This window comes from Eulemur rufifrons, chromosome 19 (genome assembly GCF_041146395.1).
Source record: "Eulemur rufifrons isolate Redbay chromosome 19, OSU_ERuf_1, whole genome shotgun sequence".
Taxonomy (NCBI): Eukaryota; Metazoa; Chordata; class Mammalia; order Primates; family Lemuridae; genus Eulemur; species Eulemur rufifrons.
This window is the reverse complement of record NC_091001.1, coordinates 86522039-86545206: the sequence shown is the minus strand read 5'-3', so window position 1 is coordinate 86545206 and position 23168 is coordinate 86522039. Positions and strand designations below refer to the sequence as shown.

Here is a 23168-nt window from a genome sequence, read left to right as displayed (position 1 = left end):
TGTAATCAAGCTTTCACACCTCCAAAACTGTTCCCTTGGTATTCCATTGTCTAATAAGCTAAAATTATGGTAACAATCATGATCTTTCAGGCCATTAACTGGCTTATTTTCCAGGCTCTCAGTAAACCATGACTACTCCCCAGAAAGGATTAATATTGCCCCTTAATTTCTCTTGGTATTACTGGGGAGAAAAAAAAAACAAGAAATGATAACCAAATTATCAAATCATCTCAAAAGCAAAAATTTCAAGGTTGTTCAGCAGCTTAGCCTATCTGGTTTCTGTGTCATACCACAAGAGAGCTGTGTAAATTTCCAAATCAGGAATTGCCACTTATTCAGTGCTTTTACTTAATTAACAGTTCTCTATATGACTTAAAGGATTAATGTACACAGCAGATTTTCTAAGTTGCACGTATATAAACTTTCTGCTCTTGAAAATAAAGTGACCCTAGATTAGATTTTAAATGTTTTTAACACAAAAAAAGTATGTAAAGTAATGGATATGTTAATTAGCTTGATTTAGCCATTCTACAATCGATACATATAGGGGAACGCCTTCTTGTATACCATATATACAATGTTTGTCAATTAAATTTCTAAAACTCTAAAAAAAAAGCCATTAACAAATCTACAGACAACACTTTCTGTGTAGAAGTGTCCAGAAATATTGCACCTATGTTTAACACTGACTGCCACACTAGAAAAAAAATTTTTCCTTGGGGCCATGGTGTTTTATCAGAAAAACAGAATAAAAACTTTAAAAACAAAAGACCCTTTCTAATTTAATGAAAAATTTGTTATTTTTTATTGTTTTCTGTGTGTGAGTTATACGCAACTTAAAAAATAGTTCACACGGCTCCCAAAGTAGAGACATGTGAATTACATGTTTCACAAGGCCCTAGGCTCAAAACTAGCATAAGTTAAATACAACTCACATGGCAGTTAATGTGTTAAACTTTGTGGTAGTATTTATGACAGATTAAAAGAAAAAAAAGATGAGTCATAGGTCTACAACTGGCAAAAGGATAAAAGATATTTCAGATTTAAAATAGGACCCTCTGCCAAACAATTCTCAGTGCTTTCTCCCCCCCCCCTTTTTTTTTTTTTTTGAGACAGATTCTCGCTCTTTTTTTTTTTTTTTTTTGGAGACAGAGTCTCACTGTTGCCCAGGCTAGAGTGAGTGCCGTGGCGTCAGCCTAGCTCACAGCAACCTCAAACTCCTGAGCTCAAGGGATCCTCCTGTCTCAGCCTCCCGAGTAGCTGGGACTACAGGCATGTGCCACCATGCCCGGCTAATTTTTTCTATATATATTTTTAGCTGTCTATATAATTTCTTTCTATTTTTAGTAGAGATGGGGTCTCGCTCTTGCTCAGGCTGGTCTCGAACTCCTGAGCTCAAACGATCCGCCCACCTCGGCCTCCCAGAGTGCTAGGATTACAGGCGTGAGCCACCGCGCCCGGCCAGATTCTCGCTCTTTCATCTGGGCTAGAGTGCTGTGGCATCAGCCTAGCTCACGGCAACCTCAAACTCCTGGGCTCAAGTGATCCCCATGCCCCATCCTCCCAAGCCGCTGGGACTATAGACATGCACCATCATGCCCGGCTAATTTTTTCTATTTTTAGTAGAGACGGGATCTCCCTCTTGTTGAGGCTGGTCTCAAACTCTTGACCTCAAGCAAGCCTCCCGTCTCAGCCTCCCAGAGTGCTAGGATTATAGGCATGAGCCACCACACCCAGCCTCTCAGTGCTTTCTTTCATTTGATTTGGTTGTTTGTACATTAGGAAAAAAAACACTAGTTAAAGGTGAGATTTGGTCAACTAGAGATCCTTAAAATATATAGTTGTGGTTTCAAACTTAAAAGGAAACTCTGGGAACGGGTATATTGAGCACAAAATGATCAAACTAGTTCAAGGCGGTCTCCACATGCTGAAGTCTCACTTAGGATCCCTTAGTTCCACACTGGCTAGTTTCCCTTAAAATACCAAATTGACTATAGCAGTCCCAAGCCTAACCTTATGCACGCAGACCACATCCTTTAGGGAGGGCAACTCCTCATCCATTCTTCAACAAATCCTAGGTGTCCCTCTCTATGGATCAAGCTAAGTTACCTATTCAACACAGAACCAGATTACCTTGTTTAAAGCAATGGTTCCCAACCCAATCTGATACCCTTTTATAATGCTGAAATAAAATTTCTAGATAATACTTTTCTATCTACAGACACAAAATTTGAAGAAAAAAATAAAATCCTAATTATAAGAGAGAAAAAATTCCTAAAATGTTGTGACACACAAATACTCAGGCATGACTACAAAGGAAGACAAAAAGAGATGAATGTGACAGCTACAAATGAAAACTGCTCCTGGTGTGTTGTAATGGCAACACCAATACCACGTCAATGATACAATTTTCCAGAATGGTGAACAACTCTTAGAAACATTCTCAACAAAACAATCCTTCCTTTGATTTATAAGGTATTTAACAGATTGCTAGAAAATTCAGTGTACTGCAGATTATTAATAAAACCATATAAAAATATTGTTTATATACATAAAAGAGATTCTAGGATCAGATCAGAGCATTAAAAACAGGTTCTTTACCTATAAGAGTATCTGATAGGACATTGGAAAGTCATGTAGGACAAAAGATAATCATTCCTGGTTCCTGCCCATCAAACTGTAGTGTCCACAAACACTGAAAAAACACCCCTACAAACCATCAAAATGGGGCTGGGTGCAGTGGCTTATGCCTATATTCCTAGCACTTTGGGAGATCAAGGGAAGAGGAGTGCTTGAGGCCAGGCGTTGGAGACCAGCCTGAGCAACACAGCGAGACCTCGTCTCTACGAAAAATTAGCTGGGTTGTGGCATGCACCTCTAGTCCCAGGTGCTCAGGAGGCTGAGGCATGAGAATTGCTTGAGCCCAGGAGCCTGGGGTTGCAGCAAGCTATGATGATGCTACTGCACTGCACTCTAGCCTCAGCAACAGAGTGAGACTCTGTCTCAAGAAAAAAAAAAAAAAAAAGTTCAAACTATCAAAATGTCCCTCTAGGAAACAGTACCTCCCTTAAGAGCCACTGAGCTAAATGTGATGAGACTAAGTTAATCAGGCACACTCAAATCTTGATTACTGCTACAAAATGGAGGGAATGGACGATAGAGAGGTAATGACAATATCCACCATTACTAACTTTCTTGTTCTGAAATTAAGAGAATATCAAGTGTTCCCTCAGATGAAGGTCTTTATATTGGAGCAACTGTACCAGTAAATCAAAATACATTGTATTTGTTCAAGTTCAACACATATTAAAACTGAGATCCCCAAAAAGGTGATTGGCTAAACAAATATGTATTAGGTTTTAATCAACATTTGGTGGAAATGCTAGATTTTAGGCAAAAGCAGTGATATCATGGATTAAACATCCACTAGATTTAAAATTCTAGGTAACTTCTTTGGCTTAAATGGGATTCACGTTTATACATTCATTTACTTTGTGGTTGACACTGGAAATCATCATGTCATAGTGGAAAAAAAAAAAACTTCTGAAGGAATAAAACATGCTGAGGCATAGAACCGACAAACCTTAGTTTTTTGTTTCATTTATCCTTGTTTTTTAAGGCTTAACTCTACAAGCAGATCAGTGATACTATGAATTAAAAGGCTTGCTACTCTTCAAATGCACCCTCAATGAACTAAAAGTCTCTTGGGTCTAACAACCATATAGAGATAGGAAGGTTATTATAGTTAATCCTTCTTGTAAGGACTTTTGTTACCAGATAACTTTTTTTTTTTTTTTTTTTTAAAAAGACAGGATCTTGGCCAGGTGCGGTGGCTCACGCCTGTAATCCTAGCACTCTGGGAGGCCGAGGTGGGTGGATCGCTCAAGGTCAGGAGTTCGAGACCAGCCTGAGCGAGACCCCGTCTCTACTAAAAATAGAAAGACATTATATGGACAACTAAAAATCTATATAGAAAAAATTAGCCGGGCATGGTGGCACATGCCTGTAGTCCCAGCTACTCGGGAGGCTGAGGCAGTAGGATCGCTTAAGCCCAGGAGTCTGAGGTTGCTGTGAGCTAGGCTGACGCCACGGCACTCATTCTAGCCTGGGCAACAAAGTGAGACTCTGTCTCAACAACAACAACAAAAAAAAGACAGGATCTTGGCCAGGCGAGGTGGCTCACGCCTGTAATCCTAGCATTCTGGGAGGCCGAGGTGGGTGGATCGCTCGAGGTCAGGAGTTCGAGACCAGCCTGAACAAGAGCAAGACCCCGTCTCTACTAAAAATAGAAAGAAATGATCTGGACAGCTGAAAATATATATAGAAAAAAATTAGCCGGGCATGGTGGCACATGCTTGTAGTCCCAGCTACTCGGGAGGCTGAGGCAGGAGGATTGCTTGAACCCAGGAGTTTGAGGTTGCTGTGAGCTAAGCTGACACCACGGCACTCTAGCCCAGGCAAGTGTCTCAAAAAATAAATAAATAAAGATAAGATCTTGCTGCCGTCCAGGCTGGAATGCAGTGACACAATCATAGCTCACCAAAGCCTCCAACTCCTGTGTGCTCAAGCCATCCTTCCACCTCAGCTTCCCAAAGTGCTGGGATTACAGGCACGAGCCACCACATCTGGCCCTCTGAGAACCTGTAAGTAAAGCAAAGCTCCTTGTGCTTTAGACTCCTAATTATAGAAGAAGGTTCAGCTAGGATGCAATTATTTATTGGGTGGGGGTTAAGACTTTCAGCAGGAGAGTAGAGATTTTAAAAGGCAGCTCATATTCCATAACTCAGTTTGGCAGATTTATTACCAAATATGTAATGGGATTTGTACATGGAGAAGAAATTTCAATATTAAAAAAATAAACTCAAAGCTAGTATTATTTCTTTATAGCTCTAAAATCTGCTTTTTCATATTCTCCTAAAAGCAGAAAGATAGCACAAAGAAGAATGTTACTGTCAAGGGTAAGGAAAGAGGGAATGTTCATAAAGCAAATGCCATTAACAGAAGTGATGCTCAAGTAAACAATCAAAGACATTAGTGACAAGTAGTATAGAGTTTATACACAATGCATGTATCAGCAAGGCCCAACTTACCAACTAGTCTATTCCTAAAGAATTCACTTATCATTTTGGTTGGAAGGGAGTGTTAAAAGATAGAAATCATATCTAAAAGTCAATATTATTTAAAGCAAATCTAAATTACATAAGCCCTGCCAATATCCACAGGTTTATTTCCTAAAATCTTAGGCACAAAAAAATCTAACATTTGACAACCCATACTAAGTTCTCAGAGGAGGGGAAGGGAAGGACACAACTATTACATAAGGCCACAAGTTACCTTTCAAAATTAAGACATATCAGTGTCATCTTGCTGTGTGCAGTGGCTCACACCTATAATCCTAGCACTTTGGAAGGCAAGGCGGGAGGACTGCTTGAGACTGGGAGTTCGAGATCAGCCTGAGCAAGAGTGAGACGCTGTCTCTACAAATAATAGAAAAATAAGCCTGGCATGGTGGTGCACACCTATAGTCCCAGCTGCTTGGGAGGCAGAGGTAGGAGAATTGCTTGAGCCCAGGAGTTCGAGGTTGAGGTGAACTATGATGATGCCACTGCACTCCAGCTCAGGTAACAGAGGAAGACCCTGTCTCAAAAGAAAAAAGAAAAGACATTTCAATTTTACAACAAAAGTAGAAAAGTACTTATGGGGGAAAAAAAGCTTTGTGTATTGTAAAGTTAGATAAACTTAGGTATTAAATTGGCAATGAATGAAAACACATATAGCCTAGTATCGTACATTTATAGTTCACTCACACAAGTTACCCTTGGCATAATTTACTGGATTCCATAAGGGTCTAAAATACCTCTAGATTGAATTTAAATTTTTCTAGATTTTAAGAGGACTAAATACACACTGGTCCACTGCCATCAAAATTTAAGAGGAAATAAACGTTAATGTATGTTTAGTTTCCATCTAAATTTTCTATTCAACACATCTTAAATTTTTTTAAACCCTTGTCTCATTTCCAAAAGGATTAAGGATTTATTTTTACATTAAAATTCAAAATAAAGTCTTTACAAAAGATCTAAATGGAACTTCCATTTGCAAATTTGTTTAAAAGTCTCAGGATCACAAACCTGCTATTACCAACTATGAACTTCACAGTTATTCTAGATAGATGACACATTGTCCCTTTTTTGAAAGAAGAAAACAAAATAGTCACATAAGTTTTCTATTATTAAGAAATTGTGAATTTGATAACAATTGTGCTTAACTGTCTCTTAATAACATGTTTTGTCTTTAAATCTTACTTGCCTAGGTACGAGATATATTATTATTTTTTTTTTTTTTTCACACAGAGTCTTGCTCTGTCCCCTTGGCTACAATGTAGTGGCATCTTAATAGCTCACTGCAACTTCAAACTCCTGGGCTCAAACAATCCTCCTGCCTTAACCTCCTGAATAGTGGGGACTATAGTTACACACCACCACGCCCAGTGAGTTTTTCTTTCTGGAGAGACGAGGTCTCTTGCTCAGGCTGGTCTTGAACTCCTGGCCTCAAGTGATCCTCCTGCCTTGGCCTCCCAGAGTGCTAGGATTATAGGCGTGAGCCATGGCACCCGGCCGCCACATATTACTTTTAAAAGGAAAAAAAACCCAAAAAACCCAAAAAAAAACAGATCCTGTGGGAGAAAGAATGTTTAATAAATGGTATTGAAACAAACAGCTATGTTTGGAATAAAAATAAAACCAGGTCCTTAAATTTTCCACCATATAGAAAAATACATATATTACTGATGGATCCAAGAGTAAACAATAAAAATGCAAATACTTAAAATTCTACATATAATTTTAGGGAGTTCACAGACTCTCTAAACCCATCCATGGATCCCAGATTGTTATCTATAATAGGTATTGTTAATCATAACTTTTATTAAAATAAAATCTCAATGCCAAATACTAAATATATTTTAAAGATTAAGTCACATGCAACAAATGAAGATGAACACATTAACTCATTGTTATAACTTTATAAAATCTCCAAAAGAGAACTAGAAACAGAGGCATGTCAATTACAAATGGACAATGACTTAAAAAAAATACACCAATTTAAATAAGTTTGAGTGCGTATTGTACAAGTGTATTCATATCTGTTAGCCTTTCAGAAATATAAAATCAGCTAAATCTGTAGTACTTAAAACTCAACATGTGCAATGTTATTCTCAAACTTGATTAAAATAATAAATACAAGTTATGTTTAATATGAGTAACTGGCAACATCCTCAAACATCTAAACATATAATAGGAATTCTATATTAAAATGCAATACTTTTCACCTGCATTAATCTCATACACAATGGAAAAATACTTGTAGATAATTAGCATTAAGAATGCAAATATATTTTTACTGTGGGAGAAAAATTATAGTAATAAGGTTAGAAATCATATATTTATATAATCTACAATGAAGCTGTAGATAGTCTACATAATGATATTCTATCTTAAAATGAAAACAATTCAATATTTAAGTTTACAACAAATTTACTCAAGGCAAAATATGTTTATTACAGAACAGGATCTTAAAGTAAGCAAGGCAACTTTAGATCAACCATTTTAGATTATTTTTAATGAAGTATAGCTTTAAAATTATAATAAAGATGAACATAAATTCTAACATGCTCTTCTCTTCTTATAAATGGGATGATGTAGAAAAGCAAAGCTTCAATGTATAGGGGTTGGAACCATCTGTAAAAATTAAAAAAACAAAGTTAATAGTTCATTGAACTTTCAAGATCACCTTGAATTAGCAGAGTAAATTAGTTCACCTTTTAATAGCATCAAAAACAGGAATATAAAGAAGGAAAATTCTACCTACATAAGATAAGGGGAAGAGAAAAGACTAAACTGAACTTAAAACAACTAATAAAAAAAAAGGTAAGGGGAAGAATATTTTTTATTTTTTTATTTTTTTGAGGCAGGAGCTCTCTCTTTTGCCTAGACTAGAGTGTAGTGGCATCATCATAGTTCACTGCAACCTCAAATTCTTGGTCTCAAGCGATCCTCCTGCCTCAGCCTCCCAAAGAGCTAGGATTTCAGGTGTGAGCCACCATGCCAGCCAGAAGACTATTTTTATTCACATTTACTAAAAGGTAAAGCTCCGTGAATGCAAGGACTTTGCTCATTGTTACAATGCTGTTGTTCTAAACATTATCTAGCAAATAGAAGGCACTCAATATTTCTCCAGTGAATTAATTAATCATTAAAGATAAATAGTATCACAATTACGCATATATCCATTAGCAAAGCTTGCTTTGGAGAAAATACCATCAATGTTAATAGTCCATAAAAAGCCAATTCAAACAGCTTGGGAAGTGGGACAAAACTAGAATGTACGTGAAGATATCTGTGATCTCAAAAGATTCCAGGAAATCTAGTTTTAAAAAATTTCTGATCATCAATTGGGCATATAAATTCTAAAACTACTCAAAAAAAAATTGGGTATAAATCACAAAAATATTTCCATTTTATAAATTCTTCTTTCCTTTAATTTTTCAGATCAAGCAGAAATAACTCTTCATCAATTGCTTATATAAGAAATCAAAGCAGGCCAGGCCCAGTGGCTCACGCCTGTAATCCTAGCACTCTGGGAGGCTGAGGCAGGTGGATCATTTGAGCTCAGGAGTTCGAGACCAGCCTGAGCAAGAGCGAGACCCCCGTCTCTACTTAAAAAAAAACAAGAAAGAAAGAAATTAGCTGGACATCAAAAAACATATATAGAAAAAATTAGCCGGGCATGGTGGCACATGCCTGTAGTCTCGGCTACTCAGGAGGCTGAAGGAGAAGGATTGCTTGAGCCCAGGAATTTGAGGTTGCTGTGAGCTACACTGATGCCACGGCACTCTAGCCTGGGCAACAGAGTGAGACTCTGTCTCAAAAAAAAAAAAAGAAAGAAAGAAAGAAAGAAATCAAAGCAAAGAAACAATTCTGGTATTTTATTATTAAAAGCTATAGCTCCTTAAAAAAAAAACTACTGGAAGAGAAAAAGCATATGTGTAAACGAGTATGTGCAAGATACTACAGTGGATAAAATGATAAATAATTGTCCCCATCTCCGAGGAGTTTACAATCCATACAACTATCAAATACATCTCATATGACTTTAAAGCCTTTTAAAACTTTGTATCAAAAATCAAGCCTGACTCACTACTTAAAATTTCCTTTTGTGACTAAAAGTAAAATGAGAGGAGGTACTTCTTTTATTTTTAACTTTTTATTAAGGAATTTTCAAACACACACAAAAATGTAGATTAATTTAATGAATCCCACATACCTATCACCTAGCTTCAGTAACTGTAAACATCTGACAGTCTTATTTCATGTAACTACCATCAATATGCATTGCTGAGAGCTAGAATATTTTAAAGCAAATTCCAGACGTGTTATTCCACCCATAAATCCTTCCCTGTGTATTTTTCTTTTTTCCTAACCAACATTCATCACACCACACTCAATGAAATTAATAAATTTTCCCCTATTACTTAAAAAAAATGAAATTTTAATACCATTTAGATCCAGAAACCAAGTAAATTACATAGCACAAAATTTCAAGAGTTAAACTTAGGTGTCCTATGCATGGTAAAAAAGAGGCCATTCATCATTATGGAGATGTTAAACAAAGAGGATGACAATTACACTTGACACAAATTAAAATAATGGAATATCATTTTTCATCTATCATACTGGTAAAAATTGAATGTCTGACAACACTCAATGTAAGTGTTAGGCAATGGGCATTTTCACATACTACAAAGAGGTGGTAAAGTAAGGTGCAACCTTTCTAACGAGCTATCTAATGACATTTTACCAAAATATAAACTTCTTTTATGTCTTCCACTGCTGGGAAATTTTGCTCTACAAAGACACATTAAAAAGTGCAACTAGGGCTGGGCCCAGTGGCTCACGCCTGTAATCCTAGCATTCTGGGAGGCCGAGGCGGGAGGATCGCTCGAGGTCAGGAGTTCGAGACCAGCCTGAGCAAGAGCGAAACCCCATCTCTACTAAATATAGAAAGAAATTATCTGGACAGCTAAAAATATATAGAGAAAAAAATTAGCCAGGCATGGTGGCGCATGCCTGTAGTCCCAGCTACTCGGAATGCTGAGGCAGAAGGATTGCTTGAGCCCAGGAGTTTGAGGTTGCTGTGAGCTAGGCTGACGCCACGGCACTCTAGCCCAGGCAACAGAGTGAGTCTCTGTCTCCAAAAAAAAAAAAAAAAAAAAAAAAGTGCAACTATAAGGCTGTTTGCTGTAATAACAGAAAAAACAAACAGAAACAACAAGAGCGTTCATCAATGGGGAAATGGTAAATAAGATAAACTGTGTGGTACATCTCTACTATTAATAACTACCCTGAAAATGCTTTAAAATTTAAAAAAAGTTCTTTGGATGTGCCAATATAGAAATAAATGCAAGACATATTAAGTGAAAACAGGAAGGCATTGAAAAGTATGTACAGAGAAACCATTTTGTGTAAGTTTTAAAAATGTATATATACACACTAGAGAGGGAAAAAAGGATGAAACAAAAAAAAGTTAAGGTTGTAGAAAGCTTTCACTTTTCTTTTTGTAGATTTAAGTACTGCCTGAGTTTTCTAACCATACATATGTAATGCTTTCCTCTAAAATGGTCAACGGGGATTGTGCAAGCCAGCCTCCAAGATGGTTCCAGTAATCCCCACCTCCTGATAGTCACACCCATGTACAGTCCCCTCCCCTATAATGTACCACATTTAGTCTGTGTGACCAAAAGAACACAATGTAAGTGATGGTAAGTCACTTCCAATATTAGGTTATAAAAAACATTGTTGTTTTTCTCTAACTGCTCACTCTCAGTGAAGCCAACTATTATGTAAAGGCCAACATGGCTTCACTGAGCCTGTAAACAAGAAGACATGAGTGAGCATGGAAGTGGATTTTCCAGCCTCAGATAAGCCTTATGATGAATGCAGACCTACACAATAGTTTGATTGCAACCCCAAAAAAGACCCTAGCAAGAACCACCCAGCTGAACTGCACCCAGATTACTGACCCTCAGAAATAGTAAAATAATAAATGTTTGCTGTTTTAAGATGCTAAATATTGTGGTAATTTGTTACACAGCAATAGATAACTAATACAGGGATCAATATGCCTTTTTTTCTTCGTAATTCTCTGTATTTAAAAAATCTAATACGTATTATCTTAAAATTATTGTCAATGTTTCTAAAGGTAACTCCCACTGAATTATTATAACAAAAATAAAGCATTTTACTTACTTGGGACTCTTATCTGGTAGTGATTAAGTGCCGTCAGGGCTTCTACTGCATCAGTTTTGCATTCCCATTCTAACAGCCCAGAAAGTGTTTTGGCAGAAGCTGAAACAAAACAAACAAACACAAACCCAGTTGTTATTTGCCTGTCATCAACTTAACCAGAAAACTTTAAAAGAGGAGCTGTTCACTTACGTTTTGCATCAAATACTTTGTATTTGATGAAGGTAAGAACTTCATGGTCATTACACAACTGCCAAAGAAAAGTGAAAACTTCATTAAAAATATGGCCAAAATAAAATTTCCACTATTTTTGTAGACAGTAAACTTTATGGCAGCATTTAAGTTTTGAGTCTGATATGGCTTAATTAAATCAAATGTTTTTATATTAATATCAAGCTACATGAGAAAATCAAAAATAGTAAAATTCTATAAACTATGTAAATAACTTAGAGCTGTATAATAAAACCACAGATTTGTTTTGTTTTTTTTTTTTTTTTTTTTTGTTGTTGAGACAGAGTCTCACTTTGTTGCCCAGGCTAGAGTGAGTGCCGTGGCATCAGCTTAGCTCACAGCAACCTCAGACTCCTGGGCTTAAGCGATCCTACTGCCTCAGCCTCCCGAGTAGCTGGGACTACAGGCATGCACCACTATGCCCGGCTAATTTTTTCTATATAGATTTTTAGTTGTCCATATAATGTCTTTCTATTCTTAGTAGAGACGGGGTCTCGCTCAGGCTGGTCTCGAACTCCTGACCTTGAGCGATCCACCCGCCTCGGCCTCCCAGAGTGCTAGGATTACAGGCGTGAGCCACCGCGCCCGGCCAAAACCACAGATTTGTTAACTAAGATACATATTCTCAGAATTGACCAGGATTTATCTAGAACCTAAGGTAGTGTAAAGTTCCAGAAAAATCCGTTCTTTTATGAAGCATTTCTTAAAGTTCCTACTTAGCATTTCTTAAGTTAGAGAAAAAGGCAGGGTTACATAAAATTTTGTTATAGGTGAGATTTAAGGACATGGTAAAATAACTTTCTGAATGCAAGAGTAAGGATTATCTCATTCTAATTCCAATTCTCAAAAGGAATGAGCCACAAACCAGTGAAAACCAATGAAGAATGGAGGCCACAAAGGTACAAGTACCAAATAAATAACAAACAACATCAAAAGTAGAAGACAGAGCAAGAGGACTTCAAAGTGAGGCTGAAGTATATTTAAAATAGGAAATGGTAACATTCTGTACACATTTGTATCTCAGTGCATACCTTTGTGAAGGTCTCTTCTGTGACACACAATGGAACATTATAATAATGCAGCACACATGAGGGTGGCTGGATTATATTCTTAGATGCTTGACCAGCACTTGTAAAGCGATTATTTTTGCTCATTGCAAAATCTTTGTAGCTACTTGTACCATCCTCCAACTCAAATATCTGACTTGGAACAACTGAATGTTGTTTAGACACACTGAAGATAGGAAAAGAAAAACATACAGAACACACCTTGTTAGATAAAAAGCAGCAAATAGTCTCAAAATGCTAACATACTTTGCTTCCATGAATCTTAACAAAAAAAAAAGGCATATGCAGCTATTTAAATACAGGATTTAGTTTGAGTTATAATCAATCACTCTTATATTTTAGGCATCAATTAGAAAGAAAACCTATTGAATATATTCTCAGAAAACTTTTAACTTAAAAATTTGCCCATTTTAACCATGTTTTATGATTATAAAACTAAAAACAAGATATAGCTAAGCAAAATCTAAATTATATGACCCTAAAACTTATCTAAAATGAGAATACTACAGCTGCTAGTTTTAGATGTACCCTCAGTTACATTAAAATATTCTGAAGTTGAAATTAATGTTCTCTAATAAAAAGGACGATTTTTAAATATTTTTAAAATTCATTACTTAAGATAAATAATTACCAAACATTAAGTCTTTTCCCAAATAATTTGACATTATTAAGGTGTGTGACAGCTCTTTCTACTGCATATTCATCACCCATTTCTACCAGTGCTGTACCAGGAATGGTCTTCATAAATTTTACCTGGAAATACAAAATCCCAAAAAGATCACCATTTAATTCCCTTTTACAATAACAGAATTTTTAGAAGACAATATGATTTTTAAGTGGTTAAAGTCAAATATAGAAGATCACCTAGAATCTTTTAACTATATTCTGCCATGTTATGAGACACCCTTAACTCTCATCAAAATTCAGTAAAATTAAAAAGGAAGATTATAATTCTATACAATAGCATATTGAAGAATAGCACAGGGTTATCCTGGCTCTGTTGTTATTAACTGTGTGACGGGGCGGGGGGGGGGGCAATTTACTTAACTTTTCTGTGTTATCCCTATAAAATGAAGATAATGACAACACCTGGCAGGACTCAATATTTATTCATTCAACAAACATTTATTAATTGTCTAATGTTTTGATGAACACTGAGCTAGGTACTGGGGATTTAATGGTGAACATAATAGACATTATCTTCTCGAACCTTATATTCTAGTAGGCAGGTCAGAAATTTAAAAGTAAACAAATAATAATTACAAACTATGCAGAGTTATGTTAAGGCAATAAACAAGATTCTGTATAAGAAATAATACAGGGCACAATGGCTCACACCTATAATCCTAGCACTTTGGGAGGCCAAGGCGGGAAGATCACTTGAGGCCAAGAGTTTGAGACCAGCCTGGGCAACAAAGCGAGACCCCACTCTACCAAAAAACAACAACAAAAATAAATAATATAAAATGGCCATGAGATAGCATGGTCAGTAGGAAGGCTTGTGCAATATAGGGGAAATTTAAAAAAATAAGCAATACTTCATGAGTTTTCATGACATGCTAGGCAGAGACCATACTTATATTCTCGTACTATTCCAGTTTTAGTATATGATGCTGTAAAGGGCTGGGTATGGTGGCCCATGCCTGTAATCTTAGCATTCTGGGAGGCCAATGTGGGAGGATCGCTTGAGGGAAGGAGTTGAGACCAGCCACATCTAGAGTGAGACCCTATCTCCACTAAAAATAGAAAAAATTAGCGGGCCAACTAAAAATAGAAACAAAAAATTAGCCAGGCCAGGTGGCAAACGCCGGTAGTCCCAGCTACTTGGGAGGCTGAGGCAAGAGGATCACTTGAGCCCAGGAGTTTGAGGTTGCCGTGAGCCAGGCTGACACCACGGCACTCTAACCTGGGCAAAAGAGTGAGACTCTGTCTCAAAAATAAATAAATAAGATAATAATAATGCTGTTAAGGGTTAGACGAGATACAGTATGATAATCATTCAGCATAGTGCCTAGCCCTTGGAAAGTCCTTAAGTATCATTTACAGTAGTTCCTCCTCATCTGCAAAGGATACATTCCAAGACCTCCAGTGGATGCCTGAAACCACAGATAGTAACAAACCATATGTATGCCATGTTTTTCCCTATACATACATACCTATAACAAAGTTTAATTGATAAATTAGGCACAGTAAGAGATTAAAGAGATTAACAACTAATAATAAAACAGAACAATTATAACAATACACTGTAATAAAATTATGTGACAGGTTCTTTCTCAAAATATCTTATTATACTATACTCAACTATTTAACCTATTCAATTACCTCAGCTAACCGCAGGTAATTGAAACCATGGATAAGGGAAGAGTACTGTACAATTAACATACATGACACCTTGAATGTACTTCCTTCTTATCTATTAACCTCAAAGGAATACTGAGAACATATTTATATGACAAATGAAAGATGGCATTTATCTCCATCACTTCAACTATCAATTTTAATGGGATATACTACACCTATACTTGATAAAAAAACTCACAGAAGGATTTTTCAGATTTGAAATCACTTGTCTCCTTGGGAGCAAAATTCCTCTCTCTTGATTTAATCAATAGCAAGCTACAAATCTAACAGTGACAAAATAATATGTTAAATATGTGGTAAACCTTCAAAAGAAAGTTAGGAAAAATGAAGCATATATAAATCATTAAAAGATTATGATTGGTTTGAGTTTAATGTATCATAACATATTTAAAATGCTTTTTTCCCCCATTTTATTTTATTTTATTTGAGACAGAGTGCTCCTCTGTCACCCAGGCTAGAGCGCCATGGTGTCAGCCTAACTCACAGCAACCTCAAACTCCTAAGCTCAAGAGATCCTCCTGCCTCAGCCTCCCAAGTAGCTGGGACTACAGGTACACGCCACCACGCCCGGTTAACTTTTCCTATTTTTAGTAGAGAGGAGGTCTTGTTCTTGCTCAGGCTGGTCTTGAACTCCTGACCTCAAGTGATCCTCCTGCCTCAGCCTCCCAGGGTGCTAGGATTACAGGCATGAGCCACCGCGCCCGGCCTAAAATGTTTAAAAAAAATTTTTTTTTTTTGAGACAGTCTCACTCTGTTGCCCAGGCTAGAGTGCCGTGGCATCAGCCTAGCTCACCACAACCTCAAACTCCCAGGCTCAAGCAATCCTTCTGCCTCAGCCTCCCAAATAACTGGGACTACAGGCATGTGCCACCATGCTCGGCTAATTATTTCTATGTATTTTTAGTTGTCCAGCTAATTTCTCTCTATTTTTAGTACAGACAGGGGGTCTTGCTCTTGCTCAGGTTGTTCTTTTTGTTTTTTTTTTTTTTTTTGGAGACAGAGTCTTGCTCTTTTGCCCTAGCTAGAATGCCATGGCATCAGCCTAGCTCACAGCAACCTCAAACTCCTGGGCTTAAGCAATCCTTCTGCCTCAGCCTCCCAAGTAGCTGGGACTACAGGCATGTGGCACCATGCCCAGCTAATTTTTTTCTATATATTTTTAGCTGTCCAGATCATTTCTTTCTATTTTTAGTAGAGTCAGGATCTTGCTCTTGCTCAGGCTGGTCTTGAACTCCTGACTTCGAGCAATCCTCCCGCCTTGGCCTCCCAGAGTGCTAGGATTACAGGCGTGAGCCACCGCGCTGGGCCTAAAATGTTTAAAAAAATTTAAAGAGATGTGGAGTAAAAGAGACTAGAATTAGTCAAATCACATACAGAGAAATTAAGTTTTATTATAAAAAGTTATCTGGGGCCAGGCGTGGTGGTTCACGCCTGTAATCCTAGCACTCTGGGACGCTTTGGTGGGTGGATCGTTTGAGCTCAGAAGTTTGAGACCAGCCTGAGCAAGAGTGAGATCCTGTCTCTACTAAAAATACAAAAAAATTATATGGACAACTAAAAATATATATAGAAAAAATTAGCCGGGCATGGTGGCGCATGCCTGTAGTCGCAGCTACTTGGGAGGCTGAGGCAGTAGGATTGCTTGAGCCCAGGAGTTTGACGTTGCTGTGAGCAAGGCTGATGCCAAGGCACTCTAACGTGGGCAACAGAGTGAGACTCTGTCTCAAAAAAAAAAAAAAGTTATCTGGGTTTCTAAATCATAGGATACAATTTGTTCAAAGCACAAAAGACAAAGATCTACCAAAAATGTTGATTAAACTGATTCTGATTGTCTACACTACACATTTATAGGAAATGCACAAAAAGTAACACTCTGTAAAGAAACTTTGTATATATATGTAAAACCATTTACTTATCAAACATCCAGTACCTAGACTTTTACCTGGGTCTAAGATAAATGTCTGTATGAAAAAAATCTGAACTACTTCTCCCAATGTTGCTAAAGCTATCCCATGTATTCATGGCCAGTTATACAAGCAGAAGTATCCTATATGTTATCCCCTAGAATAAATGTGGAGTTTTCTTTCTTTTCTTTTTTCTGTGATCAAATAGTTGAAGAAATTCTTATTTCAGAATCTGTAAGAGTCACTTCATGAGATCAAGGAGCTTTATGAACTAAGAACTAAAAGTACCAACCTTTCAAGCCATTCCCTCTTCTCACACACTTATGACTCACATGTTTATTTATTTATTTATTTATTTTGAGACAGAGTCTCACTCTGTTGCCCTGGCTAGAGTGCAGTGGCATTATCAATAGCTCATTGCAACCTCAAACTCCTGTGCTGGAGCGATCCTCCTGCCTCAGCTTCCCCAGTAGCTGGGACTACAAGCACACCACCACGCCCAGCTAATTTTTCTATTTTTTGTAGAGACAGGATCTCACTCTTGCTCAGAGGCTGGTCTTGAACTCCCACCCTCGAGCGATCCTCCTGCCTCGGCCTCCTACAGTGGTAGAATTAAAGGCATGAGCTACCACACCCGGCCTGTACTTTCTTATTGTTATGAAAAGAACACTAAAATCACTTAAAACAAGAGGGAAAAAATAACATTACTATAAACTAAAATTATTAGCAAGTGTATCAAACAACTGGTAACTTAAGACTACCATTCATTTCCCTAGATAAATTTTCCATGATTCTTTAAAAACTAGATTAGTATCTACTTTGTGTCAGGCACAATTCTAGGCATTTGTTAAGATATCAAGGAATAAAATGTCACAGATTTGGGAAAACCAGTTACCTGGTAAAAATATAGTTACAATTTTTAAAGACCTTCAAAATATGTAAATTTTAAATGTTTTGCTACTTTTTGAGTGTAAACCTCTAGATGGAAAGTCTAGGACACATTCTATCAAAGAGAATCAGTTTCAAATATTGATTATACTAAAGCACATTGTTCCTCAGAAGATAATAGAACTCTAGCACTTAGGAGGAAGATGTATAAATCCTAGAACTCTCCTAAAATTCACTTCTGGCCAAGCTCTGAGATATGTTTATGTATACCTATCTCCATGAAAGCAACTGCTCTTTCAAATTTTACAGTTCAATGTTAAATGTAAGAATCTCTTTGAGATGATCATCAAAATACAGGTTTTATACCTATGATACTCTAGTAGTTAAAGTATTGCTTTAGATTTTTTTATATTGGTTATTTTAAAAATATTTTCGGTACCAACAACCTAAACTTACTACTTACCAACAAAAAACAAGTTCTAGGGTTTCTATATAATGGATTTTTACCTCATATGGGTCACTACTGAAAAGAACTTGGATGTTCCTGATACAAGTAGAAGATACTTACATATTGGCAGACTTTGCTGAATTACTACCAGATATCCTAGCAAAAGAAACAAATATAAAGTGAAACTTACCTTTTCAATATTCCCATATAAGCAGAATAGGTTGAAGACTCTTGAACAATTCATTTTTAGTTGATGTAATCCACTAACCATTACAACTGAACCAGAGGGATTTCCTCCATGCATGTAAGAGGAAGAAGCCTGCGGTAATGGATATGCGACAAGCTCAGGTGTATCTCGAGAGCCCATTCTGTAACGACTTGGTAAAGGTAGTAATGGACCATGGGATCCTATAAAAATGATCAAAATAAATAAATAAATAAAACCCATATACATAGTTCTGTTATAAATAATTCAGTAGATACACTTCACCACATAAAAAATAAACTCTTAACATTTGCTAGTTTGATGTCCAAAGAAAACTCAAATGTATGGATATCTAAACATAACCTATGGGAAAGTAATAAAACCTATATTTATTTGTACCAGATCCAAGATATAGTGACCTATACCTGCATACACAAGGCTGTCAATTTATATTTTTAAAAAATAGTAATTTAACAATAAAGTATAGGCTATGGTGGGGGGGGAGGGAAATCAATATAAAACTTTGGGCCACTATATATAAATTTAAAAAATAAACCTCTTGCCAATATCTTCCGGAGGAGTAATATCTTAAAATACACAGTGAAATCTAGGAAGCTATCTCTGTGCAGATATAACAAAAAGAATATCCTTAGTTCCATTGGAAAGCTGTGTACTTGAATATATTTAACTATAATGTACTCTCGTGCTGGTATTTTATTCCTCTAATTTTAATTTAGCAAGTTAAAACCCTAGGTTTAGTTAATATTTTATCTAAACACAAGTGTCTTACTACTCTACAACCTCCATTGCTTGAAACAATATCAAGAATCCAGAAGGAAATAATGCCTGAGAGTAAGGAAACACACACATAAATCTACATCTCTTACACAGAGATTCCGTTTCAAGAATCAACTTGCTAACTTTACAGTAGTTTTAAACAACTTTATCTGATTTTCCCATCCACAACAGATTAGAAGTAATAAGAAAAATAAAGGTAGAGTGTGGAATGGAAAGGAATGAGAGTGTGGAGAAACTGATACTAAAAGCAAGCATAGGGCACATTTTACAGCAACAAGAAGGAAGAACTCAGAAGCAACAAGCAACTAAGATGGAGATACATAGCTTAGAAACATAAACCCTACGCCTCTTAGGTACTCCTGAGTTAGTGATTACAGAAGCATAGTCCAGAGCGCATGCAAAGATCCTGCTGATGTGCAAAAATCCAATCAAAAACCCGAGTCCTGTCCTCATTTCTTAAGAAGTAAAGAGTATATAATGCCATTAACTTTCATTTTTATGTACAACTGAGGGACATCTGTCTACCAAGTGAGTTACTAAATACTACTAAATTTTGTTATTCATTACATGCTATTTAAGAGCTTTATGGTGGACTCCAATTTTCAGTATTCCAAATAAAGCTGCCATTCATAACAATACAGCAATAATACCACTGAGTACACAAGAACACAGTATCAACTTCTGCAATTTTGGGGAGGAATACTTTATCAATGCACCATCATCAGTTGCCTTAGATCAATCATGGTTTTCAACTGCTCATCTGACAACTGGCACTTTGCCAAAATAATTAATCTAGCTCACTGTGTGTGTGTTATAACCATACATATTTCAGCCTCTAATTTAGACTATTATACCAACACCAAAGTTCAAATATCAATCACCCTTATCTCTACTATAAAAGTACATGAATATATTATATTGCCTCCCCACCACTACCACTTGCTTGTACATAGTAATGATACTTCATTATACCTAAATCTTCATTTTCATAGGCAGTGGAAAAAAGTACGGTATACGGACAGTGGAAACTTTCACTTTGCTTACAATGGCTAAGGTCCAAAAACTTAAAGAACCACTGCCCTAGGTAACAATCAAAATCAATGCAAGAGAATAACTGATGTTTGTAATTATGACTTTGAGCCATCAGGATTAAATTATGTTACCTACACTATTCAAATCACCTATATTGTTTAAGATAAGAAAAATTAAAAGCTCCTATACTAAATAGGTAATGTAAAAAATTTGGGTGCTTAAAAAACTAATGTTTCCTGTATTTAAAACATTCACGTATGTGAGAAAATGCTACATAAATGGTATTATTAACATTTTCAAGGCATTTCCTATCTTTCAAACTTTAAAATCTTTGGTCCAAGAATCATAGCCAAAGATGCTAGCAATTAATATACAAACTTTTCTTAGGCTCACAGCCAATCTATATACTCAGTTTTGCCACTGTTCAAATGTGAGAGCTTCTACCAGTTCATCTCACAGGGCTGGGCTTCTAAAATTAAAAGATTTAAAGATTTTCTCTAGATTTGTAGTTTAAAAAGAAAAAAAGATTTAAAGAACTGATGATTAGCACACATTTTAAACTGCTATAATAAACCAATGAATAAATTAATCTCATAGAATCTATGGGTCCTGAATCATAACCTTTTCTATCCCCTTTCTTATAGAACATCACATAGGAAAAGCCACCCATGTGACCTCAAAATGCAAATAAATCTGTTTTGCTGAACTGCTGATCTGAAGGGATACAGCTGTGATTTGCAATATTCAGAAAAAGGTTCAATACCACCAGCACACATCCCCATCTTCTTTGCTTTTTCCACCATTTCCTCATCTTATTTCTCTTCTCCACACCTCTTTTTATTCATTCTCTCTCCTCCTACATCCCATTCTGCTTTCTTCCCTAGGAAAGTAGAACAAATTAACCTAAGAGATAAACATCTTAATGTACATAGCTCAGAATCCCTACACAATCTTACAATCTCACTATAACTACCAAAGAATTTCACAATACGCTTTTTAAAAAAAAAAGGTTCTTGTAGGGTAGATAATATTTTTAGTTATACAATTTTTCAGTATATTTTATAAAAGAAGGCAAACCTAAACTAAGAAAATGCTCTGTTTTAACACTTCTACAGTAGTGTTCTTACCCTTCATTTATTCTTCCACAGATTTTTCTGGCCTCCTTTGGCAAAACATTTAACCAGTTTTTTAACCTTCAGCTGACTGCCTTGACACACTTAACACCACAACTATACTACAAACTTGCAACTAGCAATTTTTTTGTAACCCTCCATTATGCAAAGCATAACAGGCTCCCTGTTTTTTTTTTACTGCCCATACAACCATATTTAATATTTAATTGGTCACAAGAACTAAGAAAAATGATCAAGTTACAGACTCACTAAAACGACTGTAATAAGAGTTTCATTATATATATACCACACGTTGTTTTGACATAACATAGAGATCATTTTAATCTTTTCTGCTGTATAGACTACTGTGGATCCTTCAACAAATATATACACACCCATACACACAGGTAATAAATTCCTGGAGTTCAAAAAAAAGACACTAGGGAATAAGCTAAAACGCACAGCTAATAATGGTCATTAAAGTAAATACGTTGACAATTTGAAAACATTTAGGACAACAGGCAACTCTGGTGGGCTTCTCAATGATAAATCCCAAAACCACAATATAGCAATTTCTATTTTCTGCCACTTTCTAATAATTTTGTGTTTCAACTTTAAAGCACACCATAGGTGGGATCAATAACTACCACTAAAAACTAAAAAATATTTGAAAACAATTTATAGCCGGTTAAAGTCTTATCAATAGCAATTCTACTTACAACATCTACCTACAAGACATCTACTTACAAGAACAATAGTCTGAAACCTAATTTTCTCCTGGAGAAGATTGTTATTCCAGGTTTCATAATCTTAACATAGCAAACAATAAAAGCTGAGAAGTTTTAAAAGGGGAATTAAATATGAACAAATTTAACCAAAGCCAAAATGCCAACTGCAGAACTAAAAGAAGTTAAGAGTCTGACCAGAAGCACATTTCCTTTTTGACAAATATTCCACCCTTTCTGCCTTTATTACTCAAATTTCCTCTTTTCTCATAATCGCTGGAATGAAAGAAAATACACTTACTGAGCAATAATGCTTCTTTCTGGTCCTCTTACAGGCCAGTGCCCACTACAAATCAAAACCCAAAACAAAATATAGTGGGCAAAAAAGTTTTCAATACCCAACCAATAGCTCTCATTTACCTCAAGAATTATTTGGTTTATCAATATCCTAAGAAAACAAGGGATTTTGGACAACTCCTTGGGAATACGTTATAAGTGACTGATCCTACATAAACCAAGTCAGGTGAGCAGGAAAAATACAGAGACAAGAAATGTGCAATTCTTCATCAGAAATGCAAGAATTCTAATAATTCATCTATACTACCTTCCTTCTGCCTTGACAAACTTACCATAGCCATCATGTCTAAACGAAGAAGGGTGTTCTCCCAAAATGGCTTGTCTCTGGCGACCCTTTCCTCTATCTGACACAAAAGTAGAAACATTGTTTTAACAATTTTGACCCAAGTACTTAACAGAGTTCTCACATGGGAAACACCCATTCAAAACATCCATTACAATTCATAAAAGAAATAAGATTCCTGGTTAACTTTAAACATCCATTCATATCCAATTTAAATACAAACACCAAAAAGTTTAAAAAAATAATTCTATCTAACAAATTCCACTTAACTTGAAAATATCTTTTTGGCAAATGCCAAATACAATCACACTTTCAAATTTAAGGGAAGAATGGATACTTTTCAGAAAGTGAATGTACACAATGCTAGAGTTTGACACTGTACAGAAGTTCTTACCAATACATGTCTTTAAAACAAGCTTTAAGTGCAGTACTTTTGAAAGACAGTACCTGA

General features: G+C 36.2%; 1 protein-coding gene across 2 annotated transcripts in view; it reads right to left on the bottom strand.

The window, feature by feature from the left end:
• Positions 1-7641: 7641 nt before the first annotated feature.
• HNRNPLL (heterogeneous nuclear ribonucleoprotein L like) overlaps positions 7642-23168 on the bottom strand; it is a 40230-nt gene continuing 24703 nt past the window's right edge. For both annotated transcript variants that reach the window (XM_069494287.1, XM_069494286.1), the window contains 7 exons: positions 22707-22778; positions 18396-18613; positions 13233-13354; positions 12566-12767; positions 11496-11553; positions 11307-11405; positions 7642-7739 (listed from right to left, as the gene is read on the bottom strand). In XM_069494287.1, coding sequence (XP_069350388.1) covers positions 7684-7739; positions 11307-11405; positions 11496-11553; positions 12566-12767; positions 13233-13354; positions 18396-18613; positions 22707-22778 — 827 coding nt within the window. In that variant the 3' untranslated portion in view covers positions 7642-7683. The remainder of the gene's footprint in view (positions 7740-11306; positions 11406-11495; positions 11554-12565; positions 12768-13232; positions 13355-18395; positions 18614-22706; positions 22779-23168) is intronic.